Raw genomic sequence first — 27,922 nt, 5'->3', positions numbered from 1 at the left:
GAAATTCTGGCGCACCTGCGTCTTCCTTAAGACGCTTTTTACGGGTTGCGTCTCGAATGACGCTTTGGTCGTCGCCTGCGTCTCCTTAGGACGCCGCTTATGGGTGACTGTTTTGCGATGATCGCCTGCCAATGAAGCGTGGCGGTTGTCGATAACCAGCGATTGTGGGCAACCAAACCTGCAGATGATGTTTCTCCGGATGAATCGCTCCACATCGGCTTCTTTAATAGAGGATAGAGCTTCGGCCTCGATCCATTTAGTAGTAGTCGGTGGCGATAATCATCATGTCATTCTTGGCGGGCATTGGTGGCAAGAGTCCCATTAAGTCAATGACCCATTGCATGAATAGTAGACTTCGGCAGGCAGATTAGGGATCGGCTTATATCGCTAGTAGCGATCACATTTCTTGACATATTCGGTGGAGTCGTGACGCATGGTAGGCTAAGTAGCCTGTGTTTAGAGCCTTCGGTAGTAATCTACCCATAATGGTTGTCACACTCGCGTGAATTTTGCGAGAGGACCTCAAGTGTTTGAGGGTACCTTATGCAGTGAGATGAGGGCAGTATGATCTGCGGATGAGCTTGCTGCCGTGCACATAGTATCTAGCGGCCTTCTGCTGGACCTTCCTTGTTTCGGACTTGTCCGATGGCAAGTTTCCATTCACTAAGTAGTCAATGATGGGGTCTTGCCAGCTGGGGTCCTCGTCAATTTGCATGGTGTCAATTGGCTTTATTTCTTCAATGCTTGGTCGGTCAAGGTGTTCGACCAGGATGGAGCAACTGAGCTGGGTATCCGGCGCTAACCCTAAGTGGCTAGTGCATCGTATGCGCGTTCTCTGCCGGGGTACTTGTTGGATGGTGAGGGTAGGAAATGCCTTCAACAGCTCCTAGACTTTTTCAAGGTACAAGATCATCCTTGGGTGCTTTGCCAAGTATTCACCTGACGCTTGATTCGCGATCAGCTGGGAATCTGAGTAGAAGGCTAGCTTCTTAATTGCGAGTTCCTTCGCCAAAGCGTAGGCCAGTGAGCGGTGCCTTATATTCTACCTCGTTGTTCGAGGCCGGAAGCCAAGCTTGATAGCTTGTTCCAACAATGTTCCATCCGGGGTGATGATGACGATCCTTTTAAGGTTCTACTCGTAATTGCCACGTGTCTCTAAGTTGGCTAGGTCCTGCGGAGGTCCCGTCTGCTCTTGAACTTTCCTTATTTTTGTTGACTAATTTCTCTTCTTGGACTGATGGGGTGAACTCTTCCACGAAGTCTGCTAAAACCTGGGCTTTTATTGCAGCTTTTGGCGATAGAAGAGGTCATATTGGCTTAGCTCTATAGCCCACTTCATGAGTCGCCGAGAAGCATCAAGGTGTGAAGGATTGACCTCAAAGGAAAGTCGGTCATGACGATGACTCGATAAGCTCGATGGTAGGGTCGTAGCTTTCGCTGAAACTATAAGAGCCAAAATGAGTTTCTCTAATTTTGGGCAACGAGTCTCTGCATCGAGAGAGCTTTTGACTTGTAGAATACGGATGTTGGGCCCTCACTCTACTCGAATGAGAGTGTTGAGTTGGAAACCGGTACACGAACAAGTCCTCACGGGGTGGCTTTGAAGCAGGAGGTGAAGTGAGATAAGTCTTCAAACTCTGGAAAGCTACTTCGCACTCCTCATCCCATTTGTCTCTTTGTCCTTTCTTCTTTGAAGAATGGTTTGCACTTGTCGATTGATCTCGAGAGGAATCGGTTGAGGGCCGCTGCTCTGCCCGTCAGACTTTGTATTTCCTTCACTGTGGAAGGCGACTTCATCTCGAGAATGGCTTTGATTTGAAGTGGGTGTGCCTCGATTCCTCGTTGTGTAACTAAGTATCCCAAGAATCGACCGGAGGATACACCAAACGTGCATTTACTTGGGTTCAACTTCATGCGATCTGGTGGAGCAGGCTGAATGCCTCGGCGAGGTTTTGAGGTGATCTGCACGTTTTGGGGCCTTGACCAGCATGTCATCCATATATACCTCCATAGTTTTGCCGATTTGCTCCTTGAAGATTTTATTCACTAGCCTTTGGTAGGTTGCTCCGGTGTTTTCAGCCCAAAGGGCATGACCTTGTAGCCAGTAGGTCCTCTCTCGATGATGAAAGAAGTTTTGCCTTATCATTCGTGTGCATCAAGATTTGGTTATAGCCGGAGTAAGCGTCCATGAAGTGAGCAGTTGATTGCCAGTGGAATTCACGAGTTGGTCGATTCTCGACAATGGGAAGTTGTCTTTTGGGCATGGTTTGTTGAGATCAGTGTAATCGACGCAGACTCTCCACTTGCCCTTCTCTTGTTTTGCTACTAGAACCACGTTGGCAAGCCACTATGAGTAGGAGACCTCTTCAATAAAGCCGGCAGCTAGGAGTTTGTCAATCTCGGCTTTGATGATAGCGACTCGCTCGGGTGCGAAGTTGTGTCTTTTCATGCCACTAGCTTGTAGGTAGGGTTGACATGGAGTCGGTGACAGATGATTTTCGAGTCGATGCCAGGCATGTTTGACGGCGACCATGCGAACATATCTTTGTTATTCGGAGGAAGGTGGTAAGCTCCATCTTCTCGTCGGACTTAGGCGCGAGTCGATCCGTGCTTTTTTGTCCGGTGATCGGGATCCAAGGGTATTAACTCGGCGTCTTCCTCGGTTTCCATCCTTCTTGGGAAAGACCTGCGGGACGGATTTCTTGGCTTGGTTTTGACGCTTTAATTGCTATAAGATAGCAAGATTCGGTTGTTCAACCTCCTTGGATATGCCGGCTCACGAGGAGGAATTGCGCTTGTTTGTTTTTAGCCCTTGGCGGAGCATTTCCTCGCCATTGCTCGATCATTGATTTGGCCGACACGCCCCGGATTAGGTACTAGATTTTCTGATGTGTGGCGGAGGTGATGGCGTTGATCTTGCCAATCCATGGCCTGCCCAGAATGCCGTTGTATGGTGAGACCTCATCAATGACCATGAATGTTTGCAAGCACACTACAGGTGAGGAGTAGACGTCGAGGTCTATCGTGCCCACGGTAACCGTTGTTGCACCATTAAAGCCGGTCAGTGATCTGGCTGATTTGTTGATTTTTGCCTCAAAGCCCATCTGCTAGATGACCATGTAGGATATTAGCTGCTGCCTCGTCTGCATGGATTCGGTCGACCATGGCCTAGGCAATTTGAATGCGATGACAAGGGCATCATTATGTGGCACGTCGAGGCCAATCAGATCTTTCTTTTGGAAGCCGATTACAGGATCATCTTCTGCTGGTAGAAGGCAGTCGAGACTTGGAAGATCATAGTGGCCTGTTTAATCTTCCTCTTCTTTTCCTTGCTAGTCACCTGACTCTTGGCATCGGCTAGGATTGTGTTAATCCTTATGACCTTTCTGGGGTGGTTCCTTGGCGGTGTCTCGATCTTCAATTCGCTGGATGGCCTGCTTCGTGATGAACTCGTGTTGTGACCTTCTCTCACGAGTTCTTCAAGGTGTGCTTTCCAAGCGAGGCAGTTGTTGGTAGTGTGCTCGTGTGTCCCATGGAAGGCATAGTATTTGCTAGTATCCCTTTTGTCTGGATCTCCTTTCAAGGGTGGCGGTCTTCTTACCCAAGGTTTATTTTTCACTTGGGCTAAGATTTGATGTATGGGGATGGTGAACTTGGTGTAGTTCTCTCCTGCTGCAGCGTCTCCTTGTGGGTGTGACCTGCGCTTATCCTTGTTCTTGTTGCTAAATTCATCGCTCTTTTGACCTGCTCGCTTAGTTGGTTGATCTTCCGCTTAGTAGGCTTTTTGCGGCGATTCGATCTTCATCCCGAGCGCGTAGCGTTCGCGTCGCGTAGACCTTTGCCGAGTCCGGCTGGGAGTGATAGTCACCGCGGTACAAGTCGTGTTTAGTGAAGGCCTTTCTTGAAAGCGGATAGCGCGATTGGTCGTCGCATCCTACAATGTTGGCATTTTCTGCTTTGAATCTCTTGATGTAATCTCGAAGGGACTCGTCGGACTTCTTGCGCAGTTATACAGTGGTCGGATTTTTCTTGATTGTTCGGTAAGAAGTGTACTTTTTGGTGAAGACGTAAGCCAACTTCTTGAAGCTGTTGATCGACCCGGATGGCGGTGTGGAACCAATCTTGGGCTGCTCCTCGCAAGGTCACTACGAATACCTTGCACATCAACGAGTAGTCGACCTTGTGGAGGAGTATGACACTTTTAAAGTGTTTTAGGTGGCTCTCGGGATCGGAATCCCCTTTGAAGTGCTTAAAGCGAAGGAGTTGAGAACCGCTTGGGAGCGATCTGCTCGATTTCAGCCGTGAAAGGTGTGGAGTTTGCCTAGTCGATCTCCTTACGTAGTACATCTTGAAATTCCCGCGGTCTTCAAGTCTCGGTCGGTCATTCTCAAGCTTTTCTCGTCCTTCACACACATCAGTCGATCTCGTTGGCGGCGATTGACCTCCTCCGGTCTGCGTCTGCGCGCCTAGCGGCGTGTTGGTGGACTGCGCGAGAGAGATCCTCCGTAGCTTGTCGCGAGAACCGTTTCTTCGAGTAAGCAGCGGAGCGTCTTTCCTCGTGGTCCTCATTGTGAGGATTATCCGGTTGACCACCCTGGGGACCTAGCCTCTCGTGAATGCTCCTCTGCGAGTGGACAATGAGCGTCTTTCTTCACGATCCTCGTTGCGATGGTTGTCTGGTTGACCTCCCTAGGGCCCTAGCCTTTGAAGTACATTTCCCTGCGGGCCCAAGCGGGCGTGGACGTCAAGTCGTGGGCCTAGCCTCTCGCTCATGTTGTTCCTCAAACTTAATCTGCTCCGAGTGGGGCTCGCAGATGCTTGTGACATGTCGGTAGGCCGATCAAGTTGTTGTCCCTCGCCTTGCGCCCATTCCTGCTCGACCTGGGTACCAGTTGAGTTGCATGCCGGTGCGTTCGTCCATCCTTCTCTCTTCGCCCGGTTGTCCAAGGCCAAGGTTTTGAGCCAAGCCGATTTGGTGGAGGAATTGCCTCATCAGATCGCTTTGGTCGTCCATTCTCTGAGCTAGCTGGTCAACTCTCGGACTAAGGTCGCTTGACTTCGTGGATCGGGAGGAGAGAAGTGTGTGGAGTCCAATTGCACACGGGCTAGGGTTTCATTGGAGGTGTGTGCGGGGCGTGTGTCGAGGTGGAGGCAATGGAGGGCAGCGAAGTTGCTCCAAGACCGGGCTTAAGTCGGCGGTGGTAACAAGCCCACCTTGATGAGAGGTTCCACCATGTTCGGCGGCGGTGGCTGGTGCGGTGGTGAGAGGTGGTGGTGCCACCATGTCAATTGCGGGACCGTGCGTGGAGTGGCTTTGGGCCGTCGCGGATTTAGCCATCACGGCGGCTTTGCCTCTCATCTTCATGCTTCCAACCATGGTTGTTTGGAAGGCTTCGGTGGATTGGAAAATAGGAGGAACGGATTCCTTGAGCACGCGTTGAGTATAACTCGTGCTCTCAACGAAAGCACCAATTTGGAGGGAATGATTTTCCCCACGAGAATATTCGTCAAAGATTCCTTCGTCTTCTCCGCTTCTCTTTCTCCCTGCAAAACAGATCGGATAAAGGACCACACCGGGTGTTGGCCAAAGGCCTTCCGATGCCTAAGTTAGGTAAGGTATTTCAAGGAAAACCGGGTGGCCGAAGCCGTGTGTGGTGGCCGGAGCCTTGTGTAAGGGAGAGAAAGAAAGTGGTGGCTAGGGTTTGTGAGAAATGATTTCTGCAGAGTTTCGGTAGGAATTTAGACGTACCTCAACCCTTGTGTGTGGCTATGCTTTTATAATGGTCTTGGAGGCTAGGGTTTCAGAAGAATAATTCCGTAGATGGAAGGGAATTATTCCTCCCCTTTTTGGAATTGATTTGATTAATTAGGGATTTGATTTATTAGGGTAAATCAAATCTCCTAATTGTGGATCAAATCCTAATTCAATTAGGTAACTCCTCATTTAATTGGGAATCGTGGTAATTAACCAAATCAATTTTTAACCCAATTAGGCAACGTTCAATTTAATTGGGTAATCCCCAATTAAATTGAGTAACTCCCAATCAGGTTAATTAATTCCCAATTAGGTCAAATAATCCCCAAATGGAATGAATTATTTGACCTAGGGTTTTGATTTAATTTGGTTACCACATATACCTTAAAAATCAAAGCATGTTTTGCTAAAAAACATGTCTGCTAGTATTGGGATAGAAAGATATATAGCAGCCACAATGCATTTGCTCAGATTTTATTGCCAACCATCTAAAGATTACAAACTGCAAGAGCAGTAGGCTTATTAACTCAACAATTTTGACAATGATGCAACAGGTAAAGACCAAAAGGTAACTTAAACAATACAATGGAACAGTACTAATTTGCAAAAGCAAATCCACACCCATAACTTTTTGTTCTCTAAATTTAAGGAAAAGCCTGAATAACGGATGGGACAGCATGAATAGGTGTGATAGTGTGTCGGCTAAAGCCAGCTTCCCCAAGAACATATCCCCATTCCTTCAAGGTCCTTTCTTTTCCTGTGTTTGTATGGGCCATCATCACCATGTCTAGCATCAATCTCACATTTGTTAGTTTGATGTCCTCTTTCTCATCTTTTTCATCGATAACCGCTTCTACGATTATCACCTTCCCTTTATCTTCCGGAATAGCTTCCCTGCACTTCTTAAGGATACGGATGCACTCATCATCGATCGTGAAGAACCCCTGCAATTCACGAAAACAGAATTAGAGTACCCATTGTTATGACGCCTTGTTGAGCAAGAAAACTTATAGCAAGATAATCAGGGAGTGATGGCAGAGGAACCACATTTTTTCTTATCCCAATAGCACAGACAAATGATGTAATAAGTAGACATTAACAGACAAATCAAATGATGAAACTAATAGCTCAGGATGAATGAAAAATATAAAGAGACATTTAGTCACATATCCATTCTTAGCACTAAGGATGTCATCCAACTTAATAATTAACCCTAGTACATCTATACACACACCTCACACACCCCACCACTCTTCATATTAATAAGAAACCTCCTTCCAACTTCTTGTTTAAAACTCTCTCTCTCTCTCTCTCTCTCTATAAAGAGAGTTGTTCTCTTTCTCTAGAAAGTATTAGATTTTGGATTTAGTCACATATCTTATTTTTTTAGTTTGGGGTGTATTTAAGGGTAGTTTAGGAAGATCATTCTTAGAAATTATGAAAATTTAAATTAGTTGGGGTCTAAGAAAAGTGTGGGGTTAAAATAGAAAACTATAGATAAACCCTACACCATTTAATTTCGATAAACAAACCCAAACCCCCCCCCCCCCAATGACAACTGGCCCTATTTAATTTAATTTTAATTATTAAATTACTTTGATGTCCGATTGAGTATTTTGAGTTTTTTATATATGAGGTTTTAGGGTTAGGCTTGTTTTAAGAAATCAATGACAGTTTTGTAATTTATAAGAAATTAAAAGCCTATTTGTTATGTTGTAAATGAGTTTTAGGTGTGTTTCTAAAGTTCATATATGAGTCTTTTTATAACTTTAGCCCCTATATTGGGTATAATATTGAATCTCCCAAATATAAACGGGTTGCTGCTAGCTATTTTAAGGCTGATCTTCCTTAAATTGTTGATTTTTCTTGATTTCTTTTAACTATATACAGATAATACATATATATACTAACCTTAATAATTACAGCATCAGCCTTTGGAACACAATCAAACATGTCACCTCCAACATTCTCAATGCGGTCACACTCCTGAGCAACAGACACAACATGAGGAAGATCAAAGTTGATGCCTTGAATCCAAGGACATGCCTCAACCAACAAGCACAAATGGTAGTCCCATCACCCCCGCCCACATCTACGATTGTCTCAATCCCTTTGAACATCTCTAAACAACTTTCAATCACTGCAGGCACATTCACCCTTGCATCACAAGCCATTGCTTCATTGAAAAGCTTGTTGTGATCAGGATTGGCTGCGCCAAAGCTCCATAGGTCCTCACCATGTACTTCCTCAAACACTGGATTTCTAATATTGCCTTGAATTCGAGCACTTAGGCCATGCCACGGTGCCAGCATTACCGGGCTACTCTCTAGCAAAATTAAAGCAGCCATGCTGTTTTGTTCCGGATTTCAATAGCCGTTTGGACAAAGGTGTTTGTGCATAAACTTTGGGGCCTAATTGGGTTGCTGGTTTTTCTTTGAATATTTTGAGGTGGACTAGGACCCTCATGATGCGGTAAAGGGGAGAAGGATCACATCTTAGAGCAGATGATAGCTCTAGGAGTGTCATGGGGCTGCCATGGCTTTCAATTGCGTCAGCTATTCCAAGCTCAATGGCACATTTTACCACTGCGATTTCGACAAACCCGAACACATATTTCCAGATTTCCACTTTGGCATGTTCTTCTTCTTTCTCTTTCCCTCCTAACTCTCTTTGTTTATCTTCCATATCTTTCTGTGTGTGTCATAGGCTCTAAGGTAACAATATATATAATTTGCAGGAAGAGATCGGAGTATGGTTACATGCAGAACATGTGTTGAACAGTTTAGGTAATGTTTCATTTTCGTTGGGATTTTTCCCAGATTCAGCCACTCAACTTTAAATGTATTGGCAGACATCTTTTACCTTATTGGCTGGAAGGATTTTGTCGTGTATAAAAAACATGGTAAGCATGGTAAGCATGCATTGTTTAGCTGTAGCTAGTGGCATTATCATAAGAATCTTGTGTTTTTGCTGTGAGCATAATTTTTGTTTGTTTCTTAATTTTGTCTTTCCAATCATGTTTTGATACTCTTCTAATATATATGTATTAGAATGTGAGTATCCAACCCGAAATCAATTGACTCAAAATCTTTTATACCATTTGACAAGGCTTTTATTCTCCGATGTGAGATTCACACACTCAATCAACACATACAACCTTTATCTATACACACAAAACGGAGGAACAACTATTGAGCTATATGAATTGAATTGAATCAATGCAGATGATACAGTATTCCGCGGAAACTCTATCCGATTTTGCTTAGTTTCCATCCATTGGCTCTGTCTCGTAAGTCGTAAGGACATTGAAAGACAAACTAATAGAAAGAAAGACATTGGAGGGCTGCGAATAACATATATGTATAACTTAAAAATCAAAGCATGTGTTGCTCAAAAACATGCCTACTAGTATTGGGATAGGAAGATATATAGCAGCCACAATGCATTTGCTCAGATTTTATTGCCAACCATCTAAAGATTACAAACTGCAAGAGCAGTAGGCTTATTAACTCAACAATTTTGACAATGATGCAACAGATAAAGACCAAAAGGTAACTTGAACAATACAATCAAACAGTACTAATTTGCAAAAACAAATCCACACCCATAACTTTTTGTTCTCTAAATTTGGGGAAAAGCCTGAATAACGGATTGGACAGCATGAATAGGTGTGATAGTGTGTCGGCTAAAGCCAGCTTCCCTAAGAACATATCCCCATTCCTTCAAGGTCCTTTCTTTTCCTGTGTTTGTATGGGCCATCATCACCATGTCTAGCATCAATCTCACATTTGTTAGTTTGATGTCCTCTTTCTCATCTTTTTCATCAATAACCGCTTCTACAATTATCACCTTCCCTTTATTCTCCAGAATAGCTTCCCTGCACTTCTTAAGGATACGGATGCACTCATCATCGCCCCAGTCATGAAGAACCCACTGCAATTCACGAAAATAGAATCAGAGTATACATTGTCATAACGCCTTGTTGAGCAAGAAAAGTTATAGCAAGATAATCAGGGAGTGATGGCAGACGAACCACATTTTTTCTTATCCCATTACCACAGACAAATGATGTAATAAGTAGACATTAACAGACAAATCAAATGATGAAACTAATAGCTCACAGGATGAATGAAAAATATAAACATGTTGCTGCTAGATATTTTAAGGCTGCTCTTCCTTAAATGGTTTAGTTTTCTTGATTTCTTTCAACTAAATACATGTTATACATATATATACTAACCTTCATAATTACAGCATCAGCCTTTGGAACACTATCAAACATGTCACCTCCAACATTCTTAATGCGGTCACACTCCTGAGCAACAGACACAACATGAGGAAGATCAAAGTTGATGCCTTGAATCCAAGGACATGCCTCAACCAACAAGCGCAAAGTAGTCCCATCACCCCCGCCCACATCTACAATTGTCTCAATCCCTTTGAACACCTCTAAACAACTTTCAATCACTGCAGGCACAGCCACCCTTGCTTCACAAGCCATTGCTTCGTTGATAAGCTTGCTGTGATCAGGATTGGCTGCGGCATAGCTCCATATATCCTCTCCATGTACTGCTTCAAATGCTGGATTGCTAATGCCTTGAATTCGAGCACTTAGGCCATGCCACGGTGCCAGCATTACCGGGCTACTCTCTAGCAAAATTAAAGCAGCCATGCTGTTTTCTCCGGATTTCAATAGCCATTTGGACAAAGGTGTTTGTACAAAAACTTTGGGGCCTAATTGGGTTGACGGTTTCTCTTTGAATATTTTGAGGTGGACAAGTACCCTCATGATGCGGTAAAGGGAAGAAGGATCACAACTTAGAGCAGATGAGAGCTCTAAGAGTGTCATGGGGCTTCCATGGCTTTCAATTGTATCAGCTATCCCGAGCTCAATGGCGCATTTCACCACTGCGATTTCAACAAACCCGAAAACATATTTCAAGACATCCACTTTGGCATGCTCTTCTTCTTCTTCCTCTTCCGATCTTAACTCTCTACTTTGTTTATCTTCCATATCTTTGTGTGTGTGTGTGTGTTTGTCCTAGGCTCTTAGCCGTATATATAATTTGCAGGAAGAGATTGGAGTTGAATGTGCTTAACATTTAGAAATCTGTCACTCTCATTCAATATTGAACAGTCAATTTTGCAGTAGATCAGAGCTGGGGCCAATGCAGGGAGTGGAGGTAGCAGCTGCTTTTGCAGTTTTAAAGCCATTCAAAAGTGATTTGCTCCTAAGAAATCAACAATATTCACTTTTTTTTTAATTGAAAAAATCTGCTTTCAAAAGTGATTATCATAAGAACCATCAGATGTGATTCACCTCTTATGAACATTAAGAAGTTGTTGGGGAATTAATTGCTTCTATAAAGGCCAAGAACAATCCAGCCTAGTAACAATCTGAAAATCAATCCCAAGTCGTCCAGAACATATATATTTTTCTCATGAGAATTTATAAAATAATAAAAAAGAGAGACAACATTTAATTTAGTAGGTAAACATAAAAGCATACAACTGTTCAAAATTTCCTCTTTAAGTTGATGATAAAGTGGACCCTGGAAACTAAATTCATTTTGCACATTTCTTTACGCCAGGGAATCTTGTTTTTCCCATAAACGGCTCTCTGGAATTCACATCTATTATCTCAACCACAAACACACGTATTCATTTCCTTCAATAATGCCTCTATGAGCGGTGAAAATTATACGATATGAAAATCAAATCATTTAGAAAAAGAATTGCATACAAGAAACTAATGAACTAGCACGAAAAACACATGGCATGGTTGGTCGGGGTTAGCAATTTTGCTATCCCTTCACAAGCTTGATATTTTTCTATTTCTCAGGATGTTCTCTAGTGTTACAAAATACACAATGACTGGCTTGCAATTGAGGGTAAAATTTTAAGTTTGAACTAGATTTGGTGGGGTGCGACGCAGAGCCCGTGCACTGTTGTGGACCCTCCCTAAAGAAATTAATTTAATATCGTGTGGACCATTGGTATCGATATTAAACTGATAAGAACAGATACTACACTGATCTTTTGTAACACCCCGACTCCAAATTATTCTCTGTTTTAATGAAATTAAATGTGAATTTACGAAATTACCCTTGGGGCAGGGTAGTTTGGTCATTTTCTTATCCGAAAGGATTTTGATCAAAATAAAATAAAATTATAGAATGATACTTTAAGAGAAAACTCTCGTTAACTACTTCTAGTTTGGATAATGTGGATAGTTTGAATTCGAGAGATGTGGTGGGTAGTTGGAAAGAAAGTGAGTTGCAAGATGAAAACTCGTCGTGAACAATTGTAATATGATTTTTTTAATTAATTACGAACTATAATATTATCGTTTCATTTTTATGGGTCTATTATTTTGAATATAAATTTTTTAACCTTTAAGACGTTGACCACCGGAAGGAAAATTCCTGGATCCGTCCCTAGCAGTATATGTATAATTTGCAGGAAGATATTGGAGTTGAAAGCTTTATATACATAATGTAGTAGAAAATCTGCTGAACATTTAGAAATCTGTCATCCTCATTCAATATTGAACAGTCTATTTTGAAGTAGATAAGAGCTGGGGCCAATGCAGGGAGTGAGGGTAGTGCCTTTGTTGATGCAACAGCTCTGCTTTTGCAGTTTCAAAAGTGATCTACAGCAAATCAACAAGAATCACTTATTTATTGAAAAAATCTACTTGGGAAACTTATTTTCAAGAGATTATCATAAGATCCATCAGATGTGATTCAAGTGGAAATTAATTGCATTATAAAAGGCCAAGAAAAATCCAGCCTAGTTATGGCCTACTGATACTCTCAAAAAATCAATCCCAAGTTGTCCAAATCTAATATCCACTCGGTTCATACACAAAAGCATACAACTGTTCAAAATATCCTCTGTGCACTGTGCGTTGATGATTAGGTGGATCCTGGAAACTAAATTCATTTGGCAACTTGTGAGAACTTCTTCTTTCACGGAAACCCCTACCTGGCTAATATTGCACATCTCTTTCCTTCACAAATGGCCCCCTGGAATTCACATCTATTATCTCAGCAATAACACTCGTATTCATTTCCTTCAATAATGCCTCTATGTAATTAGCAGTGCGATATGAAAATCAAATCATTTAGAAAATTGCATATAAGAAAATAATAAATCAAGTTCATGCATGGTCAATGGGAATTCAATTGTTACAAATGGAAAGTGATTCACATATTTTAATCACAGTATTGCAAGGATTCCGATCTCCTCATTAGTGTCTTTTTCTTCTTTTTTTCGGGTGAATAAAAGCAAACTACTCATAGTGATTTAAACAAACCAACCGAGTCTTACCAACAGCCAACAAGTCATCTAAAAGTTTGGAAACACTACACACAGGAGCATAATCAAACACACATAGGCCAAAATCGAAGTTATAGCTCAAGTTAGCTATACAATCAGCCACCCCATTCTTTTGGATAAGGAGAACGCAGCAGAATCCATCTCAATCACAAGGTTCCTAATACCTTTGTCAATCGCAAGCTGCAAAACCAAAGAAAATCCCCCAAACTTCAGCTTTCCAAATTAAATTTACTCTTTGGTTAAGTTTAATTGACACATCCTAATTCAAAGTGTGCACAACAGAAACACAGCTTGATTTCTTAGGGTGGTTTCTCCAGTGTTAGAAAATACAGAACAGTAGTAGGGTTTGAAATTGCAATGACACTTTTTAAGTTTGAACTAGATTTGGTGGGGTGCGCCAGGCCCATGCAATAGTGCAACGCTTGGGCGACGCACGAGAGCCCCAATAGCAAGCTACTGTGGCGGACCCTCCCCCTAAAGAAATTAATTTAATATCGTGTGGACCATTGGTCCACGTATCAGATATTAAACTGATAAGAACAGATACTACACTTGATCTTAGCCAAAAGGCCGAGAAAGGTATGCTTCTTCCCTTCTCTTCTTTCTCCTTTTATAGGGCCCTTCACTTCCATGCTTCCTTGGTGAAGCCGATGTGGGATTGTTACAAACAGCTAGATGGTGCCAAGAACGAAGGCTGAGGGATAAAGATTTTTTTAATCGAATCGTACTAGAAATTATGGAAAGATGCTTGCAGGAACATCTAATTCATTCAATATTGTATTGTAGTATAAATTAATCTTTAGCTAGGTACATTATTTTCTAGCTGTAACATCAAATACCTACATAGGATACATGTGTGACTTTGTTGAGGCAGATGTTTTTGTGGACTATATCAAGTAAGGATCTTTATAATTAAGATACAGAAAAAAAACATGTCATGTGTTTACGAAATTCTTCCATTTCAAACAACTTTTACTTTTTCCAGATCATCGACTACGCTTTATTCAAATCATAGCCAAACAAAGATAGTCATGAACTCAGATATCAGTGAAACTTGAGTAGAATTCATTAAACATGTTTTGTTTTGAGAGTAACTCTTTTTTTTCTTTTTTTCTTCAATCTTGTTTTAATACCCTCCCGATCGGGTTCTGCTTTTACAGGATGTTTGCCATGCATTGCTAGACCTTCCATTAATATTTCATTCTTACTTGTGTGGAGGGCTACAAGTATTATAACAGCATGATCTAAGCAACTCTATTATTAGCAGTATGTGAATGGTCCTGATTATGCCATATCATTGATGCTATATCAGATGCTTTAGTTAGTTAGAAGGTTAACAGTTTGTTAAATTGTTAGCAGAGAGCTAAGCCTCTACTGGGCTGTATAATATACTATGCTCTTGTAATGAGTTCAATCGAGTCAATACAGATGATATAGTATTCTGCAGAAAACTCTTATCTGTTTTTGCTTAGCTTCCATCCATTGGCTCTGTCTCGTAAGTCGTAAGGACATTGAAAGACAAACTAATGGAAAGAAAGACATTGGAGTGCTGTGAATCACATATATGTATACCTTAAAAATCAAAGCATGGGTTGCTCAAAAACATGCCTGCTAGTATTGGGATAGAAAGATATATAGCAGCCACAATGCATTTGCTCAGATTTTATTGCCAACCATCTAAAGATTACAAACTGCAAGAGCAGTAGGCTTATTAACTCAACAATTTTGACAATGATGCAACAGGTAAAGACCAAAAGGTAACTTAACAATACAATGAAGCAACTGCAAAACAAAGGCCCGTGTCACACTGATGCCATAATGATCTAACTTGAAAGCATACATAGCCATTTGCTGAAGAGACTGAATCCAAACTTTTTGGATGTTGAGAGTGACAAATGTTAACCAATGCATCCATCCGCAAGGAAATTTACCTCCATAACCAAGGTTGGAAAGAGGGAAATAAACTTGGCAACCAAATGTTCAATATCTTGAGACTATATTTATAGGGCCTTACTCCGAAGAGATAGCCCTTACAGAAATTCTCAAGGGCACATGGCTGCCAAGGCCCAAGAGGGGGTTTGGAAATAGTTTTCAACCAGCAATAGACGCGCCTCGGTTAGAACCTCATAAGCTGCGTCATTGCCCCAAGCGCAAAGATACTTCAATCATTGGCTTCCGCTCGCTTTTATACCACTACAGCAACTCAGCCTTTTCCGCTCTGTCGATGTGGGACTAAAACTTCTTCTTTCACACATACAACGATCACTATGCCATATACCATCGCATGTTTGGCTAATAATTGTAAATGCCGATGTGTAAAATCTAGAAGATGAATGTTGTTTCTTGTCTTAGCTTGAAATTGCATCCTCTCCATTCTATATGTCTAGTTTGATTGCATACATACCAATTTGGAATGTGAAATGCCGCCTTTCTCTTTACCAAATTTTATTCAAATTTTCATTTTCCTAAATTTGAGTTTAAAGATTACAAAACAGACTACATAAAGCAAGAGCAGTAGGCTTATTATCAAGTTAACAATTTTGACAATGCTGCAACTAGAGAAAGACCACAAGTTAAGTTGAACAATACAATGAAACAGTACTAATTTGAGAAAACAAATCCACATACTTAGCCTTTTGTTCTCTAAATTTAAGGAAAAGCCTGAATAACAGATTGGACATCATGAATCGGTGTAATAGTGTCGGCTAAAGCCAGCCTCACCAAGAACATATCCCCATTCCTTCAAGGTCCTTTCTTTGCCTGTGCTATTATGGGCCATCATCACCATGTCTAGCATCAATCTTACATTTGTTAGCTTGCTGTCCTCTTTCTCATCTTTTTCATCGATAACCGCTTCTATGATTATCACCTTCCCTTTATCCTCAGGAATAGCTTAAGGATACGGATGCACTCATCATCGCCCCAGTCGTGAAGAACCCACTGCAATTCACAAAAACAGAATCAGAGTATCCATTGTCATAACGCTTTGTTGAGCAAGAAAACTTATAGCAAGATAATCAGGGAGTGATGGCAGAGGAACCACATTTTTTATTATCCCATTAGCGCAGACAAATGATGTAATAAGTAGACATTAACAGATAAATCAAATGATGAAACTAATAGCTCACAGGATGAATGAAAAATATAAGCGTGTTGATGCTAGCTATTTTAAGGCTGCTCTTCCTTAAATGGTTTAGTTTTCTTGATTTCTTTTAACTATATACATATGATACATATATATATATATATATATATATAATATCTATACTAACCTTCATAATTACAGCATCAGCCTTTGGAACAAAATCAGTCACCTCCATCATTCTCAATACGGTCACACTCCTGACCAAGAGACACAACATGAGGAAGATCAAAGTTGATGCCTCGAATCCAAGGACATGCCTCAATTAATGAGCGCAAAGTAGTCCCATCACCCCCGCCCACATCTACGATTGTCTCAATCCCTTTGAACACCTCTAAACAACTTTCAATAACTGCAGGCACAGCCACCCTTGCATCACAAGCCATTGCTTCTTTGAAAAGCTTGCTGTGATCAGGATTGGCCGCGGCATAGCTCCATACATCCTCTCCATGTACTGCTTCAAATGCTGGATTGCTAATACCTTGAATTCGAGCACTTAGGCCATGCCACGGTGCCAGCATTACCGGGCTATTCTCTTGCAAAATGAAAGCACCCATGCTGTTTTGTCCGGATTTCAATAGCCTTTTGGACAAAGGTGTTTGTGCATAAACTTTGGGGCCCAATTGGGTTGCTCGTTTTTCTTTGAATATTTTGAGGTGAACTAGGACCCTCATGATGCAGTAAAGGGGAGAAGGTGCGGTAAAGGGGAGAAGGATCACATCTTAGAGCAGATGACAGCTCTAGGAGTGTCATGGGGCTACCATGGCTTTCAATTGCATCAGCTATTCCAAGCTCAATGGCACATTTTACCACTGAGATTTCGACAAACCCGAACACTTATTTCCAGATTTCCAGTTTGGCATGTTCTTCTTCTTTCTCTTCTCCTCCTAACACTCTTTGTTTAATTCCATCTCTTTGTGTGTGTGTTGTGTCGTACGCTCTAAGGTAGCAATGTATATATATATAATTTGCAGGAAGAGTTGGAGTTGAAATCTTTAGTTGCATGCAACATGTGTTGAACAATTTAGGTAATGTATCATTTTCATTGGGATTTTTTCCAGATTCAACCACTCAATTTTAAATGTATTTTCATGTAATGGTAGACATCTTTTGCCCAATTGGCTGGAAGGATTTTGTCTTGCATACAAAATTCTTTCTTTGCCAATGTATTTTATCAAAAAGTTTACTACGTAGTAGAGAAACATGGTAAGCATGCATGTACATGTTCAGCTGTAGCTAGTGGCACATTATCATAAGAATAAGATACATACGTTTTAGTTATGAATCTTGTTTTTTTGTTGTGAGCAGAGAGCTAAGCCTCTACTGAGCTATATAATATAATATGCTCTTGTAATGAGTTCAATCGAGTCAATACTGATGATACAGTATTCTGCAGAAAACTCTATCTGAGTTTGCTTAGCTTCCATCCATTGGTTCTGTCCCATAAGTCGTAAGGACATTGAAAGACAAACTAATGGAAAGCCTGTGTTGCTCAAAAACATGCCTACTAGTATTGGGAGGGAAAGATATATAGCAACCACAATGCATTTGCTCAGATTTTATTGCCAACCATCTAAAGATTACAAACTGCAAGAGCAGTAGGCTTATTAAATCAACAGATAAAGACCAAAAGGTAACTTAACACTACAATGAAACAGTACTAATTTGCAAAAACAAATGCACATCCATAACTTTTTGTTCTCTAAATTTAAGGAAAAGCCTGAATAACGGAACAGACAGCATGAATAGGTGCGATAGTGTGTCGGCTGAAGCCAGCTTCCCCAAGAACATATTCCCATTCCTTCAAGGTCCTTTCTTTTCCTGTGTTTGTATAGGCCATCATCACCATGTCTAGCATCAATCTCACATTTGTTAGTTTGATGTCCTCTTTCTCATCTTTTTCATCGATAACCGCTTCTATGATTATGACCTTCCCTTTATCCTCCACAATAGCTTCCCTGCACTTCTTAAGGATACGGATGCACTTGTCATCGCCCCAGTCTTGAAGAACCGACTGCAATTCACGAAAACAGAATCAGAGCATCCATTGTCACAATGCCTTGTTGAGCAAGAAAACTTATAGCAAGATAATCAGGGAGTGATGGCAGAGGAACTACATTTTTTCTTATCCCATTAGCGCAGACAAATGATGTAATAAGTAGACATTAACAGATAAATCAAATGATGAAACTACTAGATCACAGGATGAATGAAAAATATAAACGTGTCGCTGCTAGCTATTTTAAGGCTGCTCTTCCTCAAATGGTTTAGTTTTCTCTATTTCCTTTAACTATATATATATATATATATATATATATATACTAACCTTAATAATTACAGCATCAGCCTTTGGAACACAATCAAACATGTCACCTCCAACATTCTCAATGCGGTCACACTCCTGAGCAACAGACACAACATGAGGAAGATCAAAGTTGATGCCTTGAATCCAAGGACATGCCTCAACCAACAAGCGCAAAGTAGTCCCATCACCCCCGCCCACATCTACAATTGTCTCAATCCCCTTGAACACCTCTATACAACTTTCAATCACTGCAGACACAACCACCCTTGCATCACAAGCCATTGCTTCATTGAAAAGCTTGTTGTGATCAGGATTGGCTGCGCCAAAGCTCCATATGTCCTCACCATGTACTTCCTCGAACACTGAATTTCTAATATTACCTTTGATTCGGGTACTGAGGACATGCCACGGTGCCAGCATTACCGGGCTATTCTCTAGCAAAATGAAAGCAGCCATGCTGTTTTGTCCGGATTTCAATAGCAGTTTGGACAAAGGTGTTTGTGCATAAACTTTGGGGCCTAATTGGGTTGCTGGCTTTTCTTTGAATATTTTGAGGTGGACTAGGACCCTCATGATGCGGTAAAGGGGAGAAGGATCACATCTTAGAGCAGATGATAGCTCTAGGAGTGTCATGGGGCTGCCATGGCTTTCAATTGCATCGGCTATTCCAAGCTGAATGGCACATTTTACCACCGCGATTTCGGCAAAGCCAAACACATATTTCCAGATTTCCAGTTTGGCATATTCTTCTTCTTTCTCTTCTCCTCCTAACTCTCTTTGTTTATATTCCATCTCTTTCTCTGTGTGTGTGTCGTAGGCTCTAAGGTAGCAATATATATAATTTGCAGGAAGAGATTGGAGTATAGTTACATGCAGAACATGTGTTGAACAGTTTAGGTAATGCAGGGGCGGTCCTACCCTAAGGGCAGGGTAGGCAGCCTCGTACTCCATTTTTTGCCAAACCAAAAATTACCCAAATACCCAGTACAATCAAATTTCTTCTGCTTACTCAAACCCAACCTACCAGGGTCGGTCCAACTATAAGGGCAGGGTAGGCAGTCGCTACTCCATTTTTTGCCAAACCAAAAATTATCCAATATCCAATACAACCAAAAATTACTCAAACTATTTATTGTTCCAAATTTGCTTAACAAGTTCATCACACTTATACTATATAATAACACAAGTGAAAGCACTATTTTCTTCGTGTTCACTCTTTGTCATACAATTCTTCATCTATTTTCTAAACTTGAACCCATCAGCACCGATATTAATGCCGAACAAATCCAATTAGCACTTTTCATCATACAATGATACAATACAAGCTTCAAAGTAGCTCACGTAATAAGGGTGAGTGAGAAGCAACTGCAAAACAAATTATTTTAAAAAAAAAGGAGAGAAATATTAATAAAACCGAGTATATTTTAATAGAAAAAAATGCTCAGGAGTGCGTTCGCATGGATAATATTGGAGGTGACATGTTTGATTGTATTCCAAAGGCCGATGCTGTAATTATCAATTGTAAAGAAGAAGTTGTAGTCCCACACGGAGAGAGCAGAAAAGGCTGAGTTGCTGTAGTGGGATAAAAGTGTGCGGAAGCCAATGATTGAAGTATCTTTTTTTTATGAGGTTCTAACCGAGGCGCGTCTATTGCTGGTTGAATACTATTTCCAAACCCCCCCTTGGGCCTTGGTTCTGCCATGTGCCCTTGAGAATTTCTGGAAGGGCTCTCTTCGGAGTAAGGGCTATTTTTAAAAAATTAGAAAAAAAGGGAGAGAAACATTAATAAAACCGAGTATATACGCCCGGCTATATGATTTTTCAATAAAAAGGGGAAAATCCAAGTATAGCCGCGCGGCTATATTATTTATCCAACAGACAATTTTAAGTATGAGCTGGGGCCAATGCAGGGAGTAGCGCGGTAGTGCCTTTGTATTGCAACAGCTGCTTTTGCAGTTTCAAAAGTGATTTACAGCTAAGAAATCAACAAGAATCACTTATTTATTTAAAAAATCTGCTTGAAAACTTATTTATTTCAAGAGATTATCATAAGATCCATCCTAGTTATGGCCTACTGATACTCTCAAAAAATCAATCCCAAGTTGTCCAGAACTAATATCCAATCAGTTCATACTCATGCTTTTCTGATTTTTACCTTTGCATTATCAGGCAAACACAAAAGCATACAACTGTTCAAAATATCCTCTGTGCACTGTGCGTTCACGATAAGGTGGATCCTGGAAAATAAATCCATTTGGCAACTTGTGAGAACAACTTCTTTCACGGAAACCCTACCTGCCTACCTGCCTACCTGCCTAAATTCATTTGGCAACTTGTGATAACGTGCACTGTACGTTTGGTTGTTGATTCTCCTTTAGTTTTTTGCGCTGGTCTGTTTTGGCTGTGTTTATGAAGATCTTTTTGCCCACGTATCTATTGTCTCAACCACAACTACTCGTATTCATTTCCTTCAATAATGCCTCTATGGAATTAGCAGTGCGATATAAAATCATTTAGAAAATTGCATATAAGAAAATTATACTATATTTAAAATAAATATAAATAAATAAATAAACCGAGTATAGCCGATCGGCTATACGATTTATTTTAAAAACAGAGGACCGGCCTGGTATAAATATAGCCGCGCGGCTATACTGTAAAAAATAATGAAACCGAGTATAGCCCCGCGGCTATACTAGCAATGCTGCGATAACTCCCCATCCCCGAATGAGTTTTCACTCATTTTTTCCATTTTCAAACCACACCCCCGCCCTTTTTATTTTTATAGTTTTTTTTAGCAGTTTAGCCATTGTTTCAAGCTACGTCCTAGCTTTGCTTGTGTTTCTTTTCTTTACGCTTCGTTTGGTTGTTGCTTCTCCTTTTGTTTGTTTCGCTGGTCTGTTTTGGCTGTGTTTATGAAGATCTTTTTGCCCCAAAAAAAAAAAAAAAAACTAAATCCCAATATCTGTTACGGATGTGGTGGTTGGTGTGGCCGCGACGGCGCTTCATCATGTGGTGGTGGTAGGGTTCGTCTAGGCTTATAAGATGTTTTAGGGTTTTGGTTATGTTGGGTTTGTGGGCTTTGTTTGAGCTTATGGTTAATTGTGGTGATGTGGCCTAGTAGTTTTAGTGCGGCTTTGTCCGCATTAGTTATGTTTTTAGCATGTTAGTTTGTTGCCCTCTTGGGATTGATCTTTTAAATGTCTTGTTGAAGTTTATCTAATGAAGTTTCTATTTGATCAAAATAAAATAAAATTATAGAATGATACTTTAAGAGAAAACTCTCGTTAACTACTTCTAGTTTGGATAATGTGGATAGTTTGAATTCGAGAGATGTGGTGGGTAGTTGGAAAGAAAGTGAGTTGCAAGATGAAAACTCGTCGTGAACAATTGTAATATGATTTTTTTAATTAATTACGAACTATAATATTATCGTTTCATTTTTATGGGTCTATTATTTTGAATATAAATTTTTTAACCTTTAAGACGTTGACCACCGGAAGGAAAATTCCTGGATCCGTCCCTAGCAGTATATGTATAATTTGCAGGAAGATATTGGAGTTGAAAGCTTTATATACATAATGTAGTAGAAAATCTGCTGAACATTTAGAAATCTGTCATCCTCATTCAATATTGAACAGTCTATTTTGAAGTAGATAAGAGCTGGGGCCAATGCAGGGAGTGAGGGTAGTGCCTTTGTTGATGCAACAGCTCTGCTTTTGCAGTTTCAAAAGTGATCTACAGCAAATCAACAAGAATCACTTATTTATTGAAAAAATCTACTTGGGAAACTTATTTTCAAGAGATTATCATAAGATCCATCAGATGTGATTCAAGTGGAAATTAATTGCATTATAAAAGGCCAAGAAAAATCCAGCCTAGTTATGGCCTACTGATACTCTCAAAAAATCAATCCCAAGTTGTCCAAATCTAATATCCACTCGGTTCATACACAAAAGCATACAACTGTTCAAAATATCCTCTGTGCACTGTGCGTTGATGATTAGGTGGATCCTGGAAACTAAATTCATTTGGCAACTTGTGAGAACTTCTTCTTTCACGGAAACCCCTACCTGGCTAATATTGCACATCTCTTTCCTTCACAAATGGCCCCCTGGAATTCACATCTATTATCTCAGCAATAACACTCGTATTCATTTCCTTCAATAATGCCTCTATGTAATTAGCAGTGCGATATGAAAATCAAATCATTTAGAAAATTGCATATAAGAAAATAATAAATCAAGTTCATGCATGGTCAATGGGAATTCAATTGTTACAAATGGAAAGTGATTCACATATTTTAATCACAGTATTGCAAGGATTCCGATCTCCTCATTAGTGTCTTTTTCTTCTTTTTTTCGGGTGAATAAAAGCAAACTACTCATAGTGATTTAAACAAACCAACCGAGTCTTACCAACAGCCAACAAGTCATCTAAAAGTTTGGAAACACCACACACAGGAGCATAATCAAACACACATAGGCCAAAATCGAAGTTATAGCTCAAGTTAGCTATACAATCAGCCACCCCATTCTTTTGGATAAGGAGAACGCAGCGGAATCCATCTCAATCACAAGGTTCCTAATACCTTTGTCAATCGCAAGCTGCAAAACCAAAGAAAATCCCCCAAACTTCAGCTTTCCAAATTAAATTTACTCTTTGGTTAAGTTTAATTGACACATCCTAATTCAAAGTGTGCACAACAGAAACACAGCTTGATTTCTTAGGGTGGTTTCTCCAGTGTTAGAAAATACAGAACAGTAGTAGGGTTTGAAATTGCAATGACACTTTTTAAGTTTGAACTAGATTTGGTGGGGTGCGCCAGGCCCATGCAATAGTGCAACGCTTGGGCGACGCACGAGAGCCCCAATAGCAAGCTACTGTGGCGGACCCTCCCCCTAAAGAAATTAATTTAATATCGTGTGGACCATTGGTCCACGTATCAGATATTAAACTGATAAGAACAGATACTACACTTGATCTTAGCCAAAAGGCCGAGAAAGGTATGCTTCTTCCCTTCTCTTCTTTCTCCTTTTATAGGGCCCTTCACTTCCATGCTTCCTTGGTGAAGCCGATGTGGGATTGTTACAAACAGCTAGATGGTGCCAAGAACGAAGGCTGAGGGATAAAGATTTTTTTAATCGAATCGTACTAGAAATTATGGAAAGATGCTTGCAGGAACATCTAATTCATTCAATATTGTATTGTAGTATAAATTAATCTTTAGCTAGGTACATTATTTTCTAGCTGTAACATCAAATACCTACATAGGATACATGTGTGACTTTGTTGAGGCAGATGTTTTTGTGGACTATATCAAGTAAGGATCTTTATAATTAAGATACAGAAAAAAAACATGTCATGTGTTTACGAAATTCTTCCATTTCAAACAACTTTTACTTTTTCCAGATCATCGACTACGCTTTATTCAAATCATAGCCAAACAAAGATAGTCATGAACTCAGATATCAGTGAAACTTGAGTAGAATTCATTAAACATGTTTTGTTTTGAGAGTAACTCTTTTTTTTCTTTTTTTCTTCAATCCTGTTTTAATACCCTCCCGATCGGGTTCTGCTTTTACAGGATGTTTGCCATGCATTGCTAGACCTGACTTGTGTGGAGGGCTACAAGTATTATAACAGCGTCATCTAAGCAACTCTATTATTAGCAGTATGTGAATGGTCCTGATTATGCCATATCATTGATGCTATATCAGATGCTTTAGTTAGTTAGAAGGTTAACAGTTTGTTAAATTGTTAGCAGAGAGCTAAGCCTCTACTGGGCTGTATAATATGCTGTGCTCTTGTAATGAGTTCAATCGAGTCAATACAGATGATACAGTATTTTGCAGAAAACTCTATCTGATTTTGCTTAGCTTCCATCCATTGGCTCTGTCTCGTAAGTCGTAAGGACATTGAAAGAAACTAAAGGAAAGAAAGACATTGGAGTGCTGTGAATCACATATATGTATACCTTAAAATCAAAGCATGTGTTGCTCAAAAACATGCCTGCTAGTATTGGGATAGAAAGATATATAGCAGCCACAATGCATTTGCTCAGATTTTATTGCCAACCATCTAAAGATTACAAACTGCAACAGCAGTAGGCTTATTAACTCAACAATTTTGACAATGATGCAACAGGTAAAGACCAAAAGGTAACTTAAACAATACAATGAAACAGTACTAATTTGCAAAACCAAATCCACATCCATAACTTTTTGTTCTCTAAATTTAAGGAAAAGCCTGAATAACGGATGGGGCAGCATGAATAGGTGTGATAGAGTGTCGGCTAAAGCCAGCTTCCCCAAGAACATATCCCCATTCCTTCATGTCTAGCATCAATCTCACATTTGTTAGTTTGATGTCCTCTTTCTCATCTTTTTCATCGATAACCGCTTCTACGATTATCACATTCCCTTTATCTTCCGGAATAGTTTCCCTGCACTTCTTAAGGATATGGATGCACTCATCACGAAAACAGAATCAGAGTATCCATTGTCATAAGGCCGTGTTGAGCAAGAAAACTTATAGCAAGATAATCAGGGAGTGATTGCAGAGGAACCACATTTTTTCTTATCCCATAGCATTGATATTAGTGCCGAACAAATCCAATTAGCACTTTTCATCACATAATGATACAATATAAGTTTTGAAAAGTGGCTTATTTATCAGTCCACCATTTCATTACTCTAAATTCACAAAATTTAAATCCTCCTGAGCGCTTGACCTTAGCTCACGTAATAAGGGTGAGTGAGAAAATGATTTAAGATTATGATATGTAAATAGTTAGCTACTTTCTCATTGGAGCACAATGTTTTAGCAAGAAGCAACTTCAAAACAAAGGCCCGAGTCACACTGATGCCATAATGATCTAACTTGAAAGCATACATAGCCATTTGCTGAAGAGACTGAATCCAAACTTTTTGGATGTTGAGAGTGACAAATGTTAACCAATGCATCCATCCGCAAGGAAATTTACCTCCATAACCAAGGTTGGAAAGAGGGAAATAAACTTGGCAACCAAATGTTCAATATCTTGAGACTATATTTATAGGGCCTTACTCCGAAGAGAGAGCCCTTACAGAAATTCTCAAGGGCACATGGCTGCACCAAGGCCCAAGAGGGGGTTTGGAAATAGTTTTCAACCAGCAATAGACGCGCCTCGGTTAGAACCTCATAAGCTGCGTCATTGCCCCAAGCGCAAAGATACTTCAATCATTGGCTTCCGCTCGCTTTTATACCACTACAGCAACTCAGCCTTTTCCGCTCTGTCGATGTGGGACTAAAACTTCTTCTTTCACACATACAACGATCACTATGCCATATACCATCGCATGTTTGGCTAATAATTGTAAATGCCGATGTGTAAAATCTAGAAGATGAATGTTGTTTCTTGTCTTAGCTTGTAATTGCATCCTCTCCATTCTATGTCTAGTTTGATTGCATACATACCAATTTCGAATGTGAAATGCCGCCTTTCTCTTTACCAAATTTTAATCAATTTGTCATTTTCCTAAATTTGAGTTTATACATCTGCATTTCAAGATTACAAAAGACTACATAAAGCAAGAGAAGTAGGCTTATTATTAACTTAACAATTTTGACAATGCTGCAACTAGAGAAAGACCACAAGTTAAGTTGAACAATACAATGAAACAGTACTAATTTGAGAAAACAAATCCACATCCTTAGCCTTTTGTTCTCTAAATTTAAGGAAAAGCCTGAATAACAGATTGGACAGCATGAATCGGTGTAATAGTGTGTCGGCTAAAGCCAGCCTCACCAAGAACATATCCCCATTCCTTCAAGGTCCTTTCTTTTCCTGTGCTATTATGGGCCATCATCACCATGTCTAGCATGAATCTTACATTTGTTAGCTTGCTGTCCTCTTTCTCATCTTTTTCATCGATAACCGCTTCTATGATTATCACCTTTCCTTTATCCTCAGGAATAGCTTCCCTGCACTTCTTAAGGATACGGATGCACTCATCATCACCCCAGTCGTGAAGAACCCACTGCAATTCACGAAAAGATGATCAGAGTATCCATTGTCATAATGCTTTGTTGAGCAAGAAAACTTATAGCAAGATAACCAGGGAGTGATGGCAGAGGAACCACATTTTTTCTTATTCCATTAGCGCAGACAAATGATGTAATAAGTAGACATTAACAGATAAATCAAATGATGAAACTAATAGCTCACAGGATGAATGAAAAATATAAACGTGTTGATGCTAGCTATTTTAAGGCTGCTCTTCCTTAAATGGTTTAGTTTTCTTGATTTCTTTTAACTATATATATATGTGTATACTAACCTTCATAATTACAGCGTCAACCTTTGGAACAAATTCAAACATGTCACCTCCAACATTCTCAATGCGGTCACACTCCTGAGCAACAGACACAACATGAGGAAGATCAAAGTTGATGCCTCGAATCCAAGGATATGCCTCAATTAACAAGCGCAAAGTAGTCCCATCACCCCCGCCCACATCTACAATTGTCTCAATCCCTTTGAACACCTCTGAACAACTTTCAATCACTGCAGGCAGAGTCACCCTTGCATCACAAGCCATTGCTTCATTGAAAAGCTTGCTGTGATCAGGATTGGCCGCGGCATAGCTCCATACATCCTCTCCATGTACTGCTTCAAATGCTGGATTGCTAATACCTTGAATTCGAGCACTTAGGCCATGAAACGGTGCCAGCATTACCGGGCTATTCTCTAGCAAAATGAAAGCAGCCATGCTGTTTTGTCCGGATTTCAATAGACGTTTGGACAAAGGTGTTTGTGCATAAACTTTGGGGCCTAATTGGGTTGCTGGTTTTTCTTTGAATATTTTGAGGTGGACTAGGACCCTCATGATGCGGTAAAGAGGAGAAGGATCACATCTTAGAGCAGATGATAGCTCTAGGAGTGTCATGGGGCTGCCATGGCTTTCAATTGCATCAGCTATTCCAAGCTCAATGGCACATTTTACCACTGCGATTTCGGCAAACCCGAACACATATTTCCAGATTTCCAGTTTGGCATGTTCTTCTTCTTTCTCTTCTCCTCCTAACTCTCTTTGTTTATCATCCATCTCTTTCTGTGTGTGTCATAGGCTCTAAGGTAACTATATATATAATTTGCAGGAAGAGGTTGAACAGTTTCTATTGTTTTGATTTATTTTTTAAATTAAATTGATCAAGAAAAGTGGAAAGTTTGTTGAGTTAATAAATAGAATAAGACTAAATCAGGAAAAATCTTATTAAAACATTGTTTCTCTCTCATAATAATGTCATCAATTGTAAAAGAAGTTGTAGTCCCACATGGATAGAGCGGAAAAGGCTGAGTTGCCGTAGTGGGATAGAAGAGAGAGGAAGCAAATGA

General features: G+C 40.3%; 3 protein-coding genes, 2 long non-coding RNA genes, 4 other non-coding genes and 2 pseudogenes across 10 annotated transcripts; all 11 read right to left on the bottom strand.

Annotated features, from left to right (window-relative positions):
* Positions 1–6,227: 6,227 nt before the first annotated feature.
* LOC103334875 (acetylserotonin O-methyltransferase-like) lies at positions 6,228–8,473 on the bottom strand (annotated as a pseudogene). Its single transcript, XR_016127957.1, has 2 exons — positions 7,663–8,473; positions 6,228–6,699 (listed from the first exon to the last, which is right to left on the bottom strand). The product of XR_016127957.1 is annotated as an acetylserotonin O-methyltransferase-like (transcript).
* Positions 8,474–9,184: 711 nt separating this feature from the next.
* Positions 9,185–10,834, bottom strand: LOC103334876 (acetylserotonin O-methyltransferase-like). Its single transcript, XM_089054685.1, has 2 exons — positions 9,996–10,834; positions 9,185–9,688 (listed from the first exon to the last, which is right to left on the bottom strand). The coding sequence occupies exons 1-2, from the start codon at positions 10,767–10,769 to the stop codon at positions 9,377–9,379; spliced, it is 1,086 nt and encodes a 361-aa protein (XP_088910811.1). The 5' UTR covers positions 10,770–10,834; the 3' UTR covers positions 9,185–9,376.
* A 1,390-nt stretch (positions 10,835–12,224) lies between these two features.
* LOC148916115 (uncharacterized) lies at positions 12,225–14,086 on the bottom strand. Its single transcript, XR_016127992.1, has 2 exons — positions 13,461–14,086; positions 12,225–13,276 (listed from the first exon to the last, which is right to left on the bottom strand). It is a non-coding gene; the product is annotated as an uncharacterized LOC148916115 (long non-coding RNA).
* Positions 13,484–13,679, bottom strand: LOC148916116 (U2 spliceosomal RNA). The gene has a single exon (XR_016128403.1). It is a non-coding gene; the product is annotated as a U2 spliceosomal RNA (small nuclear RNA).
* A 1,016-nt stretch (positions 14,087–15,102) lies between the features above and the next one.
* On the bottom strand, positions 15,103–15,254 carry LOC148916114 (U4 spliceosomal RNA). Its single transcript, XR_016128414.1, has one exon. It is a non-coding gene; the product is annotated as a U4 spliceosomal RNA (small nuclear RNA).
* Positions 15,255–15,652: 398 nt separating this feature from the next.
* On the bottom strand, positions 15,653–17,243 carry LOC148916113 (acetylserotonin O-methyltransferase pseudogene; annotated as a pseudogene).
* A 524-nt stretch (positions 17,244–17,767) lies between these two features.
* LOC103334879 (acetylserotonin O-methyltransferase-like) lies at positions 17,768–19,351 on the bottom strand. Its single transcript, XM_089054683.1, has 2 exons — positions 18,565–19,351; positions 17,768–18,252 (listed from the first exon to the last, which is right to left on the bottom strand). The coding sequence occupies exons 1-2, from the start codon at positions 19,333–19,335 to the stop codon at positions 17,947–17,949; spliced, it is 1,077 nt and encodes a 358-aa protein (XP_088910809.1). The 5' UTR covers positions 19,336–19,351; the 3' UTR covers positions 17,768–17,946.
* A 2,998-nt stretch (positions 19,352–22,349) lies between these two features.
* On the bottom strand, positions 22,350–24,289 carry LOC148916111 (uncharacterized). The gene is made up of 2 exons (XR_016127963.1): positions 23,335–24,289; positions 22,350–23,150 (listed from the first exon to the last, which is right to left on the bottom strand). It is a non-coding gene; the product is annotated as an uncharacterized LOC148916111 (long non-coding RNA).
* Positions 23,358–23,553, bottom strand: LOC148916112 (U2 spliceosomal RNA). The gene has a single exon (XR_016128401.1). It is a non-coding gene; the product is annotated as a U2 spliceosomal RNA (small nuclear RNA).
* Positions 24,290–25,603: 1,314 nt separating the features above from the next.
* Positions 25,604–25,757, bottom strand: LOC148916110 (U4 spliceosomal RNA). The gene has a single exon (XR_016128415.1). It is a non-coding gene; the product is annotated as a U4 spliceosomal RNA (small nuclear RNA).
* A 353-nt stretch (positions 25,758–26,110) lies between these two features.
* On the bottom strand, positions 26,111–27,690 carry LOC103334877 (acetylserotonin O-methyltransferase-like). The gene is made up of 2 exons (XM_008237863.3): positions 26,865–27,690; positions 26,111–26,564 (listed from the first exon to the last, which is right to left on the bottom strand). Exons 1-2 carry the CDS (start codon positions 27,630–27,632, stop codon positions 26,259–26,261), a joined length of 1,074 nt encoding a protein of 357 aa, XP_008236085.2. The 5' UTR covers positions 27,633–27,690; the 3' UTR covers positions 26,111–26,258.
* Between the last annotated feature and the right edge of the window lie 232 nt (positions 27,691–27,922).

The sequence above is a fragment of the Prunus mume genome, linkage group LG6 (genome assembly GCF_029339155.1).
Source record: "Prunus mume cultivar Tortuosa linkage group LG6, ASM2933915v1, whole genome shotgun sequence".
In the NCBI taxonomy this organism is placed as follows: domain Eukaryota; kingdom Viridiplantae; phylum Streptophyta; class Magnoliopsida; order Rosales; family Rosaceae; genus Prunus; species Prunus mume.
This window is presented reverse-complemented; position numbering and strand designations above follow the sequence as displayed.